This window comes from Budorcas taxicolor, chromosome 12 (assembly GCF_023091745.1).
Source record: "Budorcas taxicolor isolate Tak-1 chromosome 12, Takin1.1, whole genome shotgun sequence".
Lineage (NCBI taxonomy): Eukaryota > Metazoa > Chordata > Mammalia > Artiodactyla > Bovidae > Budorcas > Budorcas taxicolor.
In genome coordinates this window covers 70,137,785-70,157,143 of record NC_068921.1, presented here as the reverse complement: position 1 = coordinate 70,157,143, position 19,359 = coordinate 70,137,785, and the positions used below count along the sequence as shown (strand labels likewise).

The following is a 19,359-nucleotide window of genomic DNA, read 5'->3' as shown; positions in this document are numbered from 1 at the left end:
CTGTCCATCACCATCTCCCGGAGTTCACTCAGATTTATGTCCATCGAGTCCATGATGCCATCCAGCCATCTCATCCTCTGTTGTCCCCTTCTCCTCCTGCCCTCAATCCCTCCCAACATCAGAGTCTTTTCCAGTGAGTCAACTCTTCGCATGAGGTGGCCAAAGTACTGGAGCTTCAGCTTTAGCATCATTCCTTCCAAAGAAATCCCAGGGCTGATCTCCTTCAGAATGGACTGGTTGGATCTCCTTGCAGTCCAAGGGACTCTCAAGAGTCTTCTCCAACACCACAGTTCAAAAGCATCAATTTTTCGGCACTCAGCCTTCTTCACAGTCCAACTCTCACATCCATACATGACCACAGGAAAAACCATAGCCTTGACTAGATGGACCTTAGTCAGCAAAGTAATGTCTCTGCTTTTGAATATGCTATCTAGGTTGGTCATAACTTTTCTTCCAAGGAGTAAGCATCTTTTAATTTCATGGCTGCAGTCACCATCTGCAGTTTAGCTGTACTAAAAACAATCAAGGTGATGCTGGTCAGACCACCAATGACTAATTTCAAGACAACTGTCAGCGCTGACTGTGCTCTTTATACTCATAGCCCTCTCCTTGTCTATAAAAGCTCTTGTCCACTATCAACAGTGGGGACAATCAGCCTTTGAACAGCTGCCCACTCTCCCCCGACTCATATATACTGGCAACTAAAATAAAGTTCTTTTCCACCAACCTCGTCTCTGTATTGGCTTTTGAGCGGCGAACAGCCAGATGCCCCCCACCCCTTCAGTATCACTTTTTAGCCTTCTATGGTCAGCCTTCGAACTATCACAGCACCAGCCATGTTGAGAGGGGAGTGACTTTTAGTGTTATAATGCAGGATCAGAGACCAGACCACGGTCAACACCATCTTGATTAGCTTGTTCAAGCCAGTTTCTGTGGGATCCTGTTTTTCTCAATATATATGCCCCTCTTCCTTTCTGTCTCAACAGCATGGACACATTGTTTCCATAGTGACAAGGCCATCTTAGCCTGTCATCTTGAAGTCCATACCTGTGTATGGGGTTACACAAGCTTCTATGTGTACCCTGATGCCTATATCCTTCCCTTTCCCATTTAAGCAATACTAGGCTGTCTTCCTCAAATGAAGGGCACCAGGAACTCCCACTTACTTCCGGTGCAACATCAAGCCCCAGCCAAGAGGGAGTTACCTTATGCATTAAAGAAAACAAAACTGATTATATCAATACATTTCCTATTGAACCTTCAGGCATAGGGAGAAATTCGTCTCTTTCTCTTCATCAAGATTATCTCCACAGGTAACAAAGGAAACAGCCATTAAAGGTAAGGCGGGGCCCTTAATATTCAGGGAGGCTGGGCTGTGATGGAACAGTCACTGACAAAGCCCATCAACAATTTCCTGGAGTAAAAGTAGAATCTGGATAATGAAATAAAGTGTCACCTTTTTTCTCTCCCTCTGTGCTGAGTCTTGTTTCACTTGCTCACAGGGCACCTCGTGCAGAAGCCTCACACCTGTCCCTTCAGAAAAGACTCCCTGGTGTGAAAAGCCACCTCAGTTCTGAGGGCCGTGTGTCTCTGTGCCCGGCACTGTGATTCAAGATGGCGGCAGGGGGGCCGTGTGGAGAGATGCTGAGCCCAGCACTGTGATTCAAAATGGCGGCAACGGGGCTGTGTGCAGAGATGCTGACCCAGCATTACAACCTGGAGCCACGAGCAGTACAGCTGAGCCTGTCCTGTGAGAACCCCTCCAACCCCCAGCTGATAAGAATCACACACAGCAGTCCCAGGAGTGCTTTTAGGAGAGAGTGTGTCCTCTAGAGCACATTCTATTGGGACAAGCCACGCCTGGCAGAGGGGCTTCCCAGGTGGCTCAGCAATAAGGAACCTGCCTGCCAGTGCAGGAGACTTGTGTTGATCCCTGTATCAGGAAGATCCCTTGGAGCTGAAAATGGCAACCCACTCCAATATTCTTGCCTGGGAAATCCCACTGACAGAGGAGCCTGGAGGGGTGCAGTCCATGGGGTTGCAGAGTCAGACATGACTGAGTGACTAAGCACACACACAAACCTGGTTAAAGGACTTCCAGCCCCCTGTTTGGGTCTGACTGGGGAGGGTCAGTAACAAAGTAGGAAGAAATCAAACCATCTTTGGTTTTCCTGGTGACTCAGATGGTAAAAAAATCTGCCTGCAATGGAGGAGACACGGGTTTGATCCCTGGATTGGGAAGATCCCCTGGAGAAAGGAATAGGCAACCCACTCCAGTATTTTACGTGGAGAATTCCATGGAATTCTGGTGGATGGACAGGGAGGCCTGGCGTCCTGCAATTCATGGCGTCACAAAGAGTCGGACACAACTGAGCAACTGAACTGAACTGAACTGATAGTCCATGGAGTTCCAAAGAGTCAGAAAAGACGGAGTAACAAACATTTTCTAGCAATGAAAGCTGCTGCCATTTGGGAAGAAATGAGATCTTTTGTTTCCAACAGAGGTCCTCTCTTGGCTGCAGGGTAGAATTACCTGTGGGGTTTTAAAAAGCGTTGCCTCCTGCCTTCCCTCTCCCGAGATTCTGATTTAACTGAGATGAGGCTTCAGCACTGGAATTTACAGAGCTCCCCTGGTGATTTTACAAACCACAAACCTTTGCCATGTTTAAGCTATAAGGACTCTATCTGGACAAGGAACAGAGTAAATAAATCAGGTGATTCTGTAGGAGCAGGAGTGTGTTCTTCTGTGTCTAGGGTGTAGATGAGGTGCTTGAGGTGGGGGCCTGTGATACCTCTTGCCCGCTGAGAGGTCTTCCTGTCGCCTCCTTCCATGGCCTTTCCACGCTGCTCACCTGGATACATGGATTCCTCTGCCCCCTGGTGGTGATGTTCAGTATAGCACAGTTGTTCTTGGAGGTTTCATACCAGCCCAGCCTAGTTGAGCTTCCCTGGTGGCTCTGGTGGTAAAGAATCTCCCTGCCAATACAGAAGCTACAAGGTTCAATCCCTGGTTCAGGAAGATCCCCTAGAGCAGGAAATGACAATCCATTCCAGTATTCTTGCCCGAAGAATCCCATATGGACAAAGGAGCCTAGCAGGCTACAATCCTTGGATTCACAAGAGTTGGACATGACTTAGTGACTAAACCACCACAGCCTTAGTTCATCACAAACCTGAGCCTGAGTCCCAAGGTGTGGCTTGCTGGGAGGGAAATCCTGGGAACCTTATAGGATGAGCAGCTCAGCAGTAACTTCAGGAGTCTCTCCTGCACAGGGAAGCTCAAGGAGCTCCGGGCCACTGGCCAAGCACGAGTCTATAACAGGGCTGTGAATGGAGTCTTCCTGTCCCTGGGGTCTGAGGGGTGTGTGTGTTCAGTCATGATGACTTTTGGGGACCCCATGGACAGAGGATGGGATTTCCCAGGCAGGAATACTGGAGTGGGTTGACATTTCCTCTTCCAGGGGATCTTCCTGACCCAGGAATGACACCTGCATCTCTTGGGTCTCCTACAGTTGCAGGCAGATTCCTTACCACAAGCACTCCCTGGGGTGTTGAGGAAATTGATCTTATCAGGCAGTGACAGGTGCTTCCCAGCCTCAATGGCCAATGCAGGAGACACAGGAGAGGCAAGTTCCTTGTCTGGTTTAGGAAGATGCCTGGAGGAGGAAACGGCAACCCACTCCAATATTCTTGCCTAGAGAATCCCACGAACAGAGGAGTCTGGCAGGCTACAGTCAAAGTGTTGCAAAGAGTCAGACGTGACTGTGCACAGCCAGTAACAAGTGGCTATGCATCAAGAAGGGCAGAGGTGTAAGGTAATGAGAGTCCCAATAAACATCAGCTGCCCCTTATTCTGTTCTGTGTGCCAGGATGTGTTTTTACTTAACTAGCACATTTAATTATTTTTTGGTATATAAAAATTTATTACTATCATGCTCTCTTCATCAGAATTTATGATCTTGGTCTTTCCTTCTTGCCTTTTATAAGGCCAAAAGAGAGACACTGGCTAATTTGACAACCTTAAAGAGGACTCCAGGAACATCACCAACAGCATGACCTTTGCAACCAAATCCAGCAACCAGAATGTCATCATTTTCCTCAATAGAATCCAAGCAACCATCACTGGGTACAAAGGCTGTGATTTTTTCTATTCTTGATGAGCTGAACCCTGACACATTTCCTGATGGCAGAGTTTGGTTGTTTGACTTCAACCCCTACTTTTTTGAGCACAATTCTCTTGGCATGAGAAGCACCTCCAAAAGGGTTGGCCTTCAGGGCTTTCCAAATGGGCTTTCTTGTACTACTTACCATGCCACTTCTGGGCTTGTTGGTGGCTACAGAAATTCCTGGCAATATGAAGACTGTGACACTTGCCCATTCTGCCAATGTCATGGGCCTGAACAAAAAGACTATCATGTTTAATTTTAACACACGCTCAGAGGGTATTAGAAGCCCCATCTTATAGCACTTTAGGACCTTGATCAATGTCATAGGACTCCTAACTGACAGACGCAGCCTGTGAGCCCAGGCAGATGGGACCACACGGTCTGTCCCCACTCCACCTGTGTCCCGCAGGACTAGGAGGTCTCCCTGGCCAAAGACCTGCTCATCAGCTTCAGCCTGACTCCTCGGGTGGGTCCGTGAGGTCCCTCCAGGCGTTCGCAGCCCCTTTGCTCCTACTGCCCCTGACTTGGGTCCTTCCTTCTCCAAGGCAGCCCCCGAGAGCCCCACGAGCGGCAGGAGGACACCCTTGTCCCATTCTGGTAGCTTCTCCCTGCAGCCAGCTCCCGGGGTTGGGGTCAAGCCAGGCTGTGAGGAGAACCAGGAGAGAAGCAGGAAGAGAGTGAGCTCGTGGTCAACACTTACCTCTGACCTGGGACCTCCCTCTCTCCCCCTGACACTTCCCACCACTCGTGGCAGCTCCCCTCCATGCCCCTCTCTTCATTACACATGCTCCTGTAGCTCTGCTGTGGATCAGAGTCACCAGAGGAGGGGTCAGAATGCAGGTTCCTGGGCTCCATTCCCAAAGATCTGATCCAGGAGGTCACATAGTGGGGCCTGGGATTTGAATTTTTAACCAACAACCCAGTGGATTTTGATGCAGGGGGTCCTCTGAACACACTTTGAGAAGCATTTAACAGACCTGTCACTCACATCCGTGGCCCCAGGTCAAGAGTACAAATGAAGCCCATACTATATGTTTAAACAGTTAAAAGTTATAAATCAGTCAATCAAAACTGTCAAGTACACCTTTCTAACTATTAAAACCTGGCAGACTGAGCTCCAAGCCAGAAGGCAGGACAGCAGAAAGAGGGGCCGCCCCAGCCCTCAGCCCTCCCCCTGCTCTTCCCACCTCTGGCTCTGTGCAATCTGTTGCTCAAAAAGAGCACCCCCAACCTTCAAGTCCAAGCTCAGACCACCCTCTTCCACCCTTTAAAGAGCTGAATCTTGACCTCCTGTCAGGCTGGGACATAACCCACGGGAGGGAGGCGGGCACTGGCTCTGGGAGCAGGGATTTTGGGGTCCAGGTGCTCAGAGCACACCTGGAGGGGGTGGGGCTCCAGGTGGCCACACCCCCTGGTCCTCTCTGCCTACCCCTGGGGAGGGTGCAACCACAGAATAATGGAACAGGGCTTCTAAACCAGCGCTTCTCTGACTGTACTGTGAGCAGGAGTCACCTGGGGTCCGGAGATTCTGAGTCAGTGGGTCTGGGTTAGAGACAAGATTCCGTGTTCTAACAGCCTCCCAGGGCAGGCCAAGGATGCTGGTCCACAGGCCTTGCTTAGAACAGCAGGGATCTGGAGCAGGGTAGGAGGGGTTTTCCTGTAAAGGACCAGGAAGTGTATTTCCAGGCTTTGGGGGCCTTATGGTCTCTGCTCAGGAAAACATCTACTTCTGATTCATTGAGTACGCTAAAGCCTTTCTGTGGATCACAACAAACTGGAAAACTTAAAGAGATGGTAATCCCAGACCACCTTATCTGTCTCCTGAGGAACCTGTATACAGGTCAAGAAGCAACAGTTAGAGCCTGACATGGAACAACTGCCTGGGTCAAAATTGGGAAAGGAGTATGACAAGGCTGTATATTGTCACCCTGATTTAATTTATATGAAATGGAATGTATCTCTATAACTGAATCACTGCTGTACAGCAAAAGTTAACACATTGTAAGTCAACTATGCTTAAACAAATTTTTAAAGAAACATGGAAAAAAAAACGCTAAGGGTGTCATTAGGTTCGTTATTAGTAATGTTTATTTTGGTTACTTGCTTAGCCTGGTGTTTTCCAGTTTTCAACTTAAAAATATAATTCTTCCCTAAAGAATTAATCTGAGAAAATATTTTGAGTCCATGAAAATGCCATGTCTCCCCCAGCCCCCAAACATTCACTGTCTATTCAGCCAATGATGAAATTTGTCTGAATTATTTATGACAATGATGGCTGCCATAAGGTACTTTTCTGTCAACCTGTTTAGATTTGTGAGTTGGTATTCTACAGCAAAAAAGAGCTTTCCCTTCCTCCTATTTTCTGTCTTATTGGAATCAATATAAATTCAGATTTTAAAAAAATTTTATTGTTGTGAAATGTAGGGTTTTAAAACCCTCAATCCTCTGTTTATCATTACTCTTGACATTTCTAATGTGATATAAACTACATCTAAGAGACTCATTCTTGTCTAGATAGTCTGCAAAATGTAATTTTAAAAATGTTTTTCACACAATGTTCTCCAGAATTAAATATGATTAGATTTTGGATCAAACACTGTTTCGGAATATCCCAAGCTTCCACCTATTGGGATGGATAATTGCGAGCATGGTTGCTGAGTGAAAGAATGAATTTAGTCAGAACCATTCAATGTATACTTTGTGTAAAGCATTTAGTGTGTCTTAACCTTGGTTCTTCTTAAAACACACCCACACACACAAACACACAATCCCAGTTGGACTCCTAAGGCAAGTCAGATGGGTCTGGAGTACAGATGGAGGTTTCATAGTGCTGGGCATGTTATTCCTTCTTGTAATGTTATTTTTTAGGTTTAAATTCAAATAAATATATGTTTATCCCAGTTTTCAACACATATTGCTGTTTTAGTTTTGGGGGAAAAAAATTCCTTAGAACATCTGTGGGAGAGGGAAAGGGTGGGATGATTTCGGAGAATGGCATTGAAACATGTATAATATCATATATGAAACGAATCGCCAGTCCAGTTTCGATGTATGATACTGGATGCTTGGGGCTGGTGCACTGAGATGACCCAGAGGGATGGTACGGGGAGGGAGGAGGGAAGGGGGTTCAGGATGGGGAACACATGTATACCTGTGGCAGATTCATGTTGATGTATGGCAAAACCAATACAATATTGTAAAGTAATTAACCTCCAATTAAAATAAATACATTTATATTTAAAAAAATAAAATACAAAACCTCGGTTAATCCCTATTCTTTCTGTTTTTAAAGGAAAATTAAGAGCTCACACATAAAATCTTTTATGTGTTTAAAAAACTCTGAAGAGCTTTAAAGTAGCCTGCTGTATTTCCAGGTACCTTCTTCAACTTTAGGACCATGTTGCTGATTCAAGAATAGCATCAGTATAAATACATGCACAGTATTGGCTTGGGGGGGGGGGGGCCTCTAAACGTAAAAAGAAATTTAATTATTTCCAACTTTTTAATGCTATTACAAATATTGACAATGTACAGTAGGACCTTTTGAAAGCCCATATGGTCTCATTTTAAGCATAAGTAAGATGGTAACAATTAATAAAGAGGGTAGTGCTGGAGAGGGTAGTACTGGTTGAAAGCTAATTACACATCCAGCATTGTTCAAAAGCAGTGTTTCTCACCTGCCTGGGATTAGTATCAGTTTTATTTAATTTCACATTTTCAGTCCATTGCTGCCTGATCAGTGATCCACTGTGCGCTGCTAGTGTGCAGCTCAGCCCTGTGCCCCTCCCCCTGTAAGTGCAACACCCACACTAGTCTCTGGGATGTTCAGGATCCCACCATCCTGAGTGTGGATGTCACAGCCATAGCTGATGGATGAGTTTCTCGCTTTCTTAAATTTCCTGTGCGTACTTCTAACCTGGTTACAAACAGTTCATGGACTGGCACTAGTGCACAGACCACATTGCGAGTGTCACTGTCATAGGTAATCTTTGCAACAGCCCTCTGAGAGTCATACTATCCCCACTTCGACTTTCAGACAAAGACACTGAAGCACAGTGGGCTTCCAAACCTTAAAAGCCCATAATTAGCAGGCAGCTGAACTCGTATCTAAACCCAGTTAGTGTCCAGAGGAGCCCGGATTTGTCCCTGGAAGGCTGACGCCAGAGCTTGCGCTCCTCCCCGTGTGCTAGTGTCATTTTAACTACATGTGAAGGAGGGACAGTCTGGTTTAGCCCATCAGATGAGGACCTCCTCAAATACACCTTCTAAAGTCCACAAACCTCCTTCATCCACACCCGTTTTGCTCTTTTCTCTTGGTGATTAAGAATCACCACGGTCAGTGATTGCACCCTGTGTCTTTGGATGTTCTTGGTCCATCCATCATCCCAACCAAAGCAATGGTTCAAGAGCAGGAATTATATTCATTTTCCAAAGTAGCTGAGAGGCAGAGGTTAAGATACTCTCCCAAGCATGAAACTAAGTCTGCATGGCTGTACGGTGTCCAGAGCCCGCTTTATCAAGGATGGGGCCAGTTCATTTCCCTGGAATCTTGGCTGGTTATCGGTTTCCCGTCACTCTCAAGTGTCCCACTCTGGAAAATACATTCTTTGGACACTCACACTGCTGGTGAGAGCAGAGAAAGACCTGACAGGCAGGTCAGTGTGACTGATTCCAAACCCAGGGCTGTCTGTTATCCCAGGCTACCTCTTAGAATTTCAAAATTATAAATTTGAAAAGGAATGTTTGTTCTCAGTCAACATTTATTCATTCAACATTTACTGAGCACCCCCCACATGATGCACACTGCGCTTGAAGACGTAATTAAAAAGTGAATAGGGCACAATTCCAAGTCTTTTTCTCACTTGACTTAATGAGAAAACAGACCACGTGTGAACACTCATAATCAGGATGGAAGTGAAAGTGAAGTCGCTCAGTCCTGTCCGACTCTTTGCGACCCCGTAGACTGTAACCTATTAGGCTTCTTCGTCCATGGGATTCTCCAGGCAAGAATACTGGAGTGGGTTGCCATTTCCTTCTCCAGGGGATCTTCCCGACCCAGGGATCGAACGCAGGTCTCCTGCATTTTAGGTAGATGCTTTAACCTCTAGGCCACATCATATAGAAGCAGTGCACAATGGGAAAAACAGACCCCTTGTTTACAAATGAAGTATCTCAGGATGGTGACAACAGGACACTAACCAAGCATGGTTCAGTTTAACAAACGAGAGGTGCTCAGGGTCCTACAGAAATACAAGTTACCTAGGATGATGACTTCCTAGAGGAGGTGACAACTGGGCTGACCCTGCAGAATGAGGATATCTCCCCTGTATGAACCTTCTCCTCTATTTTTTAGACCAGAGGGTATTGAGGAGAATCACTAAATCACTGTTTTGACTTACATATCGGTCATCAAGAGTTTCCCCCACAGTACACCCTCATCACCTACCTCTGAAGCTGTGATACATACTATGAGGGGAACATGAAGATGTGCTGTTCTGACCTTAAGGACTGACCTCCCTTCAAGGACTCACTGTCCAACTGCTGGAAGTGCTGCCAGTGGGCAAGTTTAAACCACCAGCCCCTCCGAAACGAGCCTATGTGCACTACCCATCCAGGGGGAGGTATGACAGCCTGGCCAGTGGACGTGTCAGGACAACCCTGGAAAGCCATCATCACTCCAGACCCCCATGTGGTTAGCTAAGGTCATCTGGCCAGTGTTCCTCTGCCCTATCCCGTTTCATCCCTCCTGATTCCACAGTGTTGACCCCAAGGGCACCCCTGATACACATCCTAATACTAAACTCCAACCGAGTCTGCATCCAAGAGAATCCGCCTGCAACACATATCAGAAAACATTCCAGTACTCAGGAAGGATATTTATTTGAAAATTACTGGTTACATACATATTTATAACATTATAAACCCCCCAAATAAAATATAAAATGGTAGAAACAAGGATTTTTTGTGAGAATGTCGTTACTTTTGGTTTAAAATCCACAGTCTAATGTTGTCTGACCAAAATGAAATTAAGTTATATATTAATAACAAAAGAAAATTATTGTTTAACCATTAAAAAGTGCCATTTTATAGCTTATAAAAAGACTGGATGTTAGCAGTTCCACATGGTTCAATCTAATAGAAAAAAATCCATTAGCATTTGAAACTTAGAAAACATTATACTTATGAATAACCCATAGATAAAAGATAGAGTTAATGAATTAAATTAGTATTTAGAAAATACATAATACTTTGACTATTGATTGAACTAAGTATCAAAACTTGTAGGTTGCAGCTAAAGTGGATCTCAGAAAAAAATGTCAGCTTCATATACTTATATTAGAAAAATAATGACATTATTAATGTTTCCAATTTAAGAGTTTAGAGAAAAAAAATCTCAGAGGAAAAGTTGAAGGGAAGAAAAAATGATGTGAGGAGTTAGGAAAAAAATAGAGCCTCAATAAAACAAAAAGTTGATTTTTTGAAAATAGGAAAAAGTTATGCAAGATTGTTAATAAAAAAGCGAAAGCTTAAAGAAAACTAAAAGCCAAAAGGACAGAGATTAAGCATATAAGATACTGTGAATATATTTATGCCAGTCAAGCTCAAAATTCACAGGAAACAAATCCACTTCTAGAAAAATGAAACATACCAGAATGACTCTGCAGAAATAACAACCTTTACCAAAAGTTACCTAGACAGCGATGGTTGCACAACCTTGTAAACATGATTAATGCCACTGAATTGTATTATTAAAAGTGGTTATATGGCAAATTTTATGTTATATATGTTTTACCACATTTTTTAAATGTAAAAAAAATTAAATACTGTATCTAGAAGACAGTCTAACACACATTTGTCCTTCATGAGCAAATCCCAGGAAGGGTTCCTACTTTGAGAAAGCATATTTTCTCTTTCTTCTCTTTTAGAGGGCATCCCCAGTGGCTCAATGGTGAAGAATCTGCCTGCAATGCAGGGGACACAGATGAACATAAAATATTGTCCTATATTTTAACCATAGTTTTTTTGGAGGGCAACATCTCTCTTTCCTATAATGTCACTTAAACTACATGTATCATATGTTTTTCCTATTAGTTATGTCTAGTATTTTAACCAGAGATCTTTGAGTGGGAAAATGGATCATAAAGGAAGTAGTAACACAAAACAACTTCACAGTATCTTCAAGTAAACAGAAGCCCTGACATAATTGGAAAGTAATATGTAATTCTGGAAACAGTAAAAAAAAAAAAAAATCTGTGACAACTTCGTCTCAAATCTTAGAAAATGAGTTTGGCTCTGGAGTCTCTCAAGACACAAAACCTGGGAGACAGGTTTATTGGTGACCCGCACTCTGATTTGGATAAGAAAGAAAACACTGTAACATATAAATAAAGATAATAAATCCTTTTGCAAGAGCCTGAAAGCACCGAGTGAAGGAGGAGGAAAAAATTATAGAAAAAAGTAAACATCTTGTGCTATGTAAATATTTGTTGTTAGTGAAAAAAAAGTACAATTTATGCGGCGCAAAAACCTATTGGAAAAATGCCTTTGGAATAGACATGAACTCATGGTAGAATCACAGAGTTGACTCAAAAATTGTTAGGGCTGAGGGCTGTCCCCTAGACATTCATAACATTCATAAAACCACACAGTCACTGTGAGTGATATCTGGCTATTTCCTTCATAATTCACCTGGGGGTGGGGAAAGACAAAAACAAAATGTTTAAGAGTTTTAAAGTCCTTCTCCTAAGGCAACACATTTCTAGGTGCCTTCTTCACTTGAAGCAAATCATATCTACTGGAGACATAATTTTAAAAAAACATGTGTGTTTATTCTACGGAGGAAATAGCCCCATTAGAACCCTCAACAGGGCTGAACTTAATGCCAAACAACCTGTAGATCCACTAGAGTTCCGATCATTCTGATTAACAAGTTTTACCATTAGAGCAAATTGATAAGTAAAATCATTTTACTAATTCGAAGCCTGGAGATAAACACAGAGTGACAAAGAGGCTGAGAAATCTATTAATACTGTCTGCCCAAGGGTTTCTCACAATATGAGCACAACAAACTTGGATGTTAATATCAGGTTGTAATCCCTCTGATGACAAGTGTTGAAAATAAGGAGTAGGAAATGGAGAAAGTGTAACACTATGTAGCCATTAAAATTAATGAGACAACTATATGCATTGATATAACCTGAGATATAATATTAGCTGAAACAAAGGAAAGAACAGCTGTCATCTGTGCTTAAAAACAGGAAGACCATATGTTCAAAAGTTCTTCCTGATGCACAGAACAGTCAACAAGACAGTCAACAGAGGTGCTGGGGCTCCATCTGGGGAGGAGCTGTGTGATGACAGGAGTGAAGGGTGATATACTTTCTGTTCATAAATCCTTAAAAAATATGTTTAAAAGATTTTAAATTTTGTAGCAGTATATGTATCATTTGTTTCAAAACTTATTATTAAAAATATCCTTTAATCATTTGCAGCAGCAGTCCCCAACCTTTTTGGCAACAAGGACCCAGTTTCATGGAAGAAAAGTTGTCTGCAGTCAGGACAGGGGTGGGAGGGGAGGAGGTTCAGGTGCAATGTGAATGATGGGGAGCAGCAGATGAAGCTTTGTTCACCAGCCCACCACTCACCTCCTGTTGTGCGGCCCAGTCCTAACAGCCCATGGAGCGGTACAAGTCTGTGGTCCAGTGGTTGGGGATCCGTGATTTAGAGTCTCTGAAGCTTCTTAGAAGAACCATGGGTATATTTGTTTTATTGTTGGAGGCAAGGCTTCTGACTACAGCCTTTTAAAAATGACCCCTATTAATTTTAATTTTTTTAATTGAAGGATAATTGCTTTACAGAATAGTATTTGTTTCTGCCAAACATCAACATGAATGAGCCTTATGTATACATATGTCCCTTCCTTCTTGAACCTCCCTCCCACCTCCCTTCTCATCCTACCCCTCTAGATTGTTAGAACCCAGGTTTGAGTTCCCAGAGTCATACAGCAAATTCCCACCATCTATTTTACATTCAGTAATGTAAGATTCCATGTTACTCTCTCCATACATCGCATCCTCTCCTTCCTCCCCCCACCCCACCAGGTCCATAAGTGTTCTCTACGTCTATGTCTCCATTGCCGCCCTGCAAATAATTCCATCAGTACCATCTTTCTAGATTCCATATATACACGTTGGTATATGATACTTTTCTCTTTCTGACTCACTTCATTTTATATAATAGGCTCTAGGTTCATGACAACCTCATTTAGAACAGACCCAAATGTGTTCCTTTCTATGGCTGAGTAATATTCCACTGTGTATAGGTACCACTGCTTCTTTATCCATTCATCTGTCAGTGGACATCTAGCTTGCTTCTACGTTCTAGATGTTATAAGTAGCGCTGCTACAACATTAGGGTACACATGTCTTTTTCAATTTTGATTTCCTCAGAATATATGCCTCGTAGTGGGACTGCTAGGTCATACGGTTGTTTCATTCATAGTTTTTTTAATGAATCTCCATACTGTCTTTCATAGTGGCTGCATCAACTTACATTCCCACCAATAGTGAAAGAGGGTTCCCTTTTCTCAACACCCTCTCCAGCATTTAGTGTTTATAGACTTTTTGATGATAGCCATTCTGACAGGTGTGAGGTGATATCTCACTGTGGTTTTGATTTGCATTTATCTAACAATGAGAGATGTTGAGCATCTTTTCATGTGTTTGTTAACCATCTGTATGTCTTATTTGAATAAATATAAGCTTATGTCTTTTCCCCACTTTTTGATTGGGTTGTTTTTCTGGAACTGACTTGCATGGAAGTGTGGTAGTGTTAGCATTTCAGTTGTGTCCAACTCTTTGCGACCCTATGGACTGTAGCCCACCAGGCTCCTCTGTCCATGGGAATCTCCAGGCAAGAATACTGAAGTGGGTTGCCATTTTCTACTCCAGAAGATCTTCCTGAACCAGGGATTGAACCTGGGTCTTGCACATTGCAGGGTTCTCCCTCATTGCAGGCAGATTCTTTACCATCGGAGTCACTAGGGAAGCCTTGCATGGGCAACTTGTATATTTTGGAAATTAACCCTTTGTCAGTTGTTTCATTTGCTATTATTTTCTCCCATTCTGCAGGTTGGAAAAAATGATCCCACTTTTATACTGTAAAACACTCTATAGTCTCAAAGCATTTAAGCATCTGCTCTCTCATCTGATCCCTGTAATGAGTCTGAAGAAACTGGCAGAGCTGTAATCCCTGCTCTACACACAGGTGAGGACCTGAGGCTCAGAGGCCTCGGGGGACACAAGGCCACATGGATGCTAAAGGCCTCCTCCAATGATTCGAACTGGTCCAGGTGCCTAGAACTAGGATATTAGGATTTTGTCACTTCTGGGCTGTACTAAGTGATTTCATGAATAGGCTAAATAACACCTTTGTTACACACCAGGAGCAAAGAAACTTCAAAAAACTCAACCAGGTCTGCTTAATCACAAAACAGAATGAATGACTGTCACTTATTCTTTGTTTGAGTTGAATTGTGTCCCCTCCAATTTTACATGTTGAAGTCCTAAACCTGCCAGTATCTCAGAATGTGCATTTGGAGACAGGCTCTTTAAAAAGGCAAAAAAGTTAAAATAAAGTCAAACAGGTGGGTCCTAATCTAATAGACTGGAGCTCTTAAAAGAAGAGGAGATCAGGACACAGGATCAGGTAGAGGGAAGACCATGTGAGACACAGAGAAAAGACGGCGTCTCCAAGCCAAGGAGAAAGACCTCAGAGGAAACCAACCCTATTGACACCTTGACCTCAGACTTCCAGCCTCCAGGGCTGTGAGAAAAAAAGCTTTTGTTGTTTAAGTCATCTACTCTGTGGTACTTTGTATGGCAGTCCTAGAAAACTAATGCCCCTTCAGCTTTGTGTATCTGAAAGGTAATTTCTCTGCTATTTCATGGATCATCTAAAAGGGTCAATCAGACAGTGATTCAGTGATTCACCTGAACTATGTATTTTTAAAAATGTGACTTAGAAGCACCTTTTCTCAGCTGTTGAGTTTTCTTTTCAGATGAATGAATTCTGTTCTATTAAAGTGAAAATTTTGTTGACTTAGGCTAATGCTCCTGGTGTTATAGCTCTGAACAATGCATGGGTATCTGATGCTTGCACATCCAAAAACCTGATAATCTGACAGCTTACTTAAAAGGATGCAGAGTATGCAGAAATAATGTCCAACTGGGATGAGGATCAAGAAATGCTTTTTTTTTTTTTTTTTTTTTTTTTCTGTAGAGGTGACCTGACCCAGTGGCAGGACTGCAACTCAAGAGTGAGGTTCTGCCACTCTGTGAACTTGGATGATGGCCCCATCTTGGCTACCACATGAAAGAAGCAGTGTTCTCAGACTTGACACAGAACACAGTACATAGGGTGGCTCTTAGCCTCCCCCTAGATTGCCCCTCTGTGCTCCCTGGACCAGCTTTGTGACCTTAGGTGAACCCTGGACCCACTCTCCTCATCCATCACATGGATAAAAATGGACCATCATGAGATTACGTGAAATCATAAATGTGAGAACAATGTAAAATAAATTATGAAGAACTACACAAATGTAACTTACCCTGAATGTTGTTGGAGTAGCTGCAGGATTACTAGACCAAGAAGCACAAGATTTCTATGACCCATGTCTGTTATTATATATATGTTACACTTGATTTAAAACATTTACTGAAAGAAAAGATGTCTAATTCTGTATCTGCTGCAAACTAACTTAACACCAATCATATACATAGGGCCACCTTCCTTCTAAGGGGCCTTAGTTTCATTACCTGTAAAGTGAGGTTGTTGAAACCTATAATCTTTACCTATCAAAAGTTCTATGATCTACTTCTCATTACTCAATGTCTTGATAATACATAATGATAGCATGGTGTTTAAATGAAGACTTCGACACAGGTGGGTACACCCTTCTGATGTGAGATGCCTAAGGTGGAAAGACCAAGAGTTTGATTCCTGGGTGTTTTGTGATTTGGTCACACACAGAAAATGAAAAATGCTTATTAAGTCTTCAATGACTGGCAGACACTCAAATTAATGAAAGTGCTCTGTGAATTTTAGGCATTAAAAATATATATATAGGGTGATATATGGCTCAGATGGTAAAGTATTTGTCCTCAATGTGGGAGACTGGAGTTCGATCTCTGGGTTGGGAAGATCCCCTGGAGAAGGGAATGGCAACCCACTCCAGTGTTCTTGCTTGCAAAATTCCATGGACAGAGGAGACTAGCAAGCTACAGACAATGGTGTTGCAGAGTTAAACATGACTTGACAATTAACACACTCTGTACTTGCATACAATATAAGTACTTTGGAAATGTTCAGAACACAGACTTCCTTGTCCCTAAACCTAAGTACTAACTCTAACTCTGCCACCTCTTCAGCCAGCTCTGCAACCCAGGAAGTCTCCTATTCTATGAGCAATGGAAGGTACTGCTCTGCATTTCCTCATTTCTAAGGAGGGCTGAGATGAGACAGTGATGAATTAAGACCACAATTTAGATAAATGTTTCATATAGTGGTACTTAAGATACTGGGACATGTTTTCTTTAAGACATTTAAAATACTACACTAGTAATCTTATTCTACTTACAAGTGAAAATCTGGGAAATGCATAAAAGTATGAAGAATACAAAACATACCCATAATTTTACACTCAGAGATAAATTTTCTATGGGGAAGCCTCACCACAGGCAGCTGGAAGCCTCATCCCACCCCAAAGACTGAATGTCAAGGGTCAAGAACACCAGACCTTCCTTCCCTCCATCTTCCCATCAGCCCTATTCCCACTCCCACCTTCTTCCAGAAAAACTCACAGATGGCTGTACGACAATGGCTAAGTCTCCTAAACTAGACCTCAGCTACCATCTCACCTTTGTTTGGAAGATGTCACATGACCTGAGTGTTATCCATCAGGCACCTTCCTCACACCGTGCACAGTGCTTCATGCCTCATACACCTCCTCTGTGAGAAAATGCTCTGTAAACCTTCAGGCACCATTCAGACTACAGTGTGAAGGTATTGTGAGTTCCTGATTTGTCCTGATGACAATTTCATTTTCTAGAAGGTAGAGGAAGCCTGGGGATGGTGAGTGGCAAATACACCTAAGTCTAAACAACAAAGAATTAGGGAGAAGCTGACAGTATCATGTAGACATTTTCTTTACAGATTGGAAAACAGAAGAGGCCTACACCTTTCTCTGGAGGATCTTCCTAGAATCAAAATATTCCAAAAATTATCCCCTGAACTCTCAAATTTCCTGGATATTCCTTGACAGAACTTGCATCACAAATATGCTGAGCACCAGTCAGAATGAAAGTGAAGAGGACCTAAAAAGCCTCTTGATGAAAATGAAAGTGGAGAGTGAAAAAGTTGGCTTAAAGCTCAACATTCAGAAAATGAAGATCATGGCATCCAGTCCCATCACTTCATGGGAAATAGATGGGGAGACAGTGGAAACAGTGTCAGACATTATTTTTGGGGACTCCAAAATCACTGCAGATGGTGACTGCAGCCATGAAATTAAAAGACACTTTCTCCTTGAAAGAAAAGTTATGACCAACCTAGATAGCATATTGAAAAGCAGAGACATTACTTTGCCGACTAAGGTCCATCTAGTCAAGGCTATGGTTTTTCCAGTGGTCATGTATGGACATGAGAGTTGGACTGTGAAGAAGGCTGAGTGCCGAAGAATTGATGCTTTTGAACTGTGGTGTTGGAGAAGACTCTTGAGAGTCCCTTGGACTGCAAGAAGATCCAACCAGTCCATTCTGAAGGAGATCAGCCCTGAGATTTCTTTGGAAGGAATGATGCTGAAGCTGAAACTCCAGTACTTTGGCCACCTCATGTAAAGACTTGACTCATTGGAAAAGACTCTGATGCTGGGAGGGATTGGGGGCAGGAGGAGAAGGGGACGACAGAGGATGAGATGGTTGGATGGCATCACTGACTCGATGGACATGAGTCTGAGTGAACTCTGGGAGTTGGTGATGGACAGGGAGGCCTGGTGTGCTGCGATTCATGGGTCGCAAAGAGTCGGACATGACTGAGTGACTGAACTGAACTGAACTGAATCAGAATGAATGTAAAGGGTCTGCAAAATGAGAGTGTTCTGTGCTCTATGAGAATCTGAACGCAGAGTCCAGAAGTGTGGAAGTCCAATCTGAAATCTCTGTCACAGGCATATGTGTGTGCACACACATTCTGACCCCACCCCCACCACTGCTGCAGATTCTCATCAGACTTGCTCTTAACCCGGCATGTGCTGTTAAGACCTAGTCATGAAGCTTAGTCTCTGGAGGCTTATAAGGGCACAGAGTACTAGTTATCAGACCCCTGATAGAGGAGATCTTGTGAAGAGAGAACCTGGAGACAAACTTTAATGACAACTCCCTGTCCTATTTTGCCCTTTCAGTGAGGACAGCTACTTCCTCCTTGCCCAGTTGTTGCACCATTTTGTAAAATAGACTGTTTCTATTCTGCAGCAAATCATTTGGCTGACCAGTTTCTTTCCGTATCCCTGAATCCAAAACCTGTAAACAGCAAAAAGAAACCCATTAGTACATAATGTCTCCCAGTGACATATAACTCAGACAATATTTCAAAAAGTGTCAGGATAGGGAAACAGAGAATATCTATTTGGGTGGTAGAGTTGGCTGATGTTTTAATAGTTTGATTAATTTTTTTTACTAGGCAGACAAAGGCCTAACCTGATGTTTTAATATCATAATGTTATAGGAAAGAAAGAAAATAGAAGCTTTAGACTATGACTACTAGTACTCTATAGCATCTTATTTTATGTTCCGGGCATTTGGGGTTTTATCATTAGCACTTTTAGCTCTCAGACTCTGAGTTTTGAGATAATTTATTCAGATACACAGAGTTGGCAAATATCTTCATTCAAGAAAACTAAACTCCATTTACCTAAAAAGTAGGTTGGTGTCATACAAACCAGAGAGCAGTGCTCTGACAACAAATTAATGGTCGATTTGAGAATCTGAGCAATATCTGGGGAAAAACGTAAAGGCTTCCAGGATTTCTTAAGGATCTTGGATTATGCCAGCTTCTAAGACGAACAGAATCCTTGTCCAAGGGATTGAGATGCTTCTTGAAGCTGGATGTGGTTACAGTTTATTTTTCTGAGAGAGAA

General features: G+C 42.9%; 1 protein-coding gene across 1 annotated transcript in view; it reads right to left on the bottom strand.

The window, feature by feature from the left end:
- Nucleotides 1–18,607: 18,607 nt before the first annotated feature.
- LOC128057513 (ATP-binding cassette sub-family C member 4-like) overlaps nt 18,608–19,359 on the bottom strand; it is a 154,879-nt gene continuing 154,127 nt past the window's right edge. The window contains exon 29 of the mRNA XM_052649943.1: nt 18,608–18,742. Coding sequence (XP_052505903.1) covers nt 18,608–18,742 — 135 coding nt within the window. The remainder of the gene's footprint in view (nt 18,743–19,359) is intronic.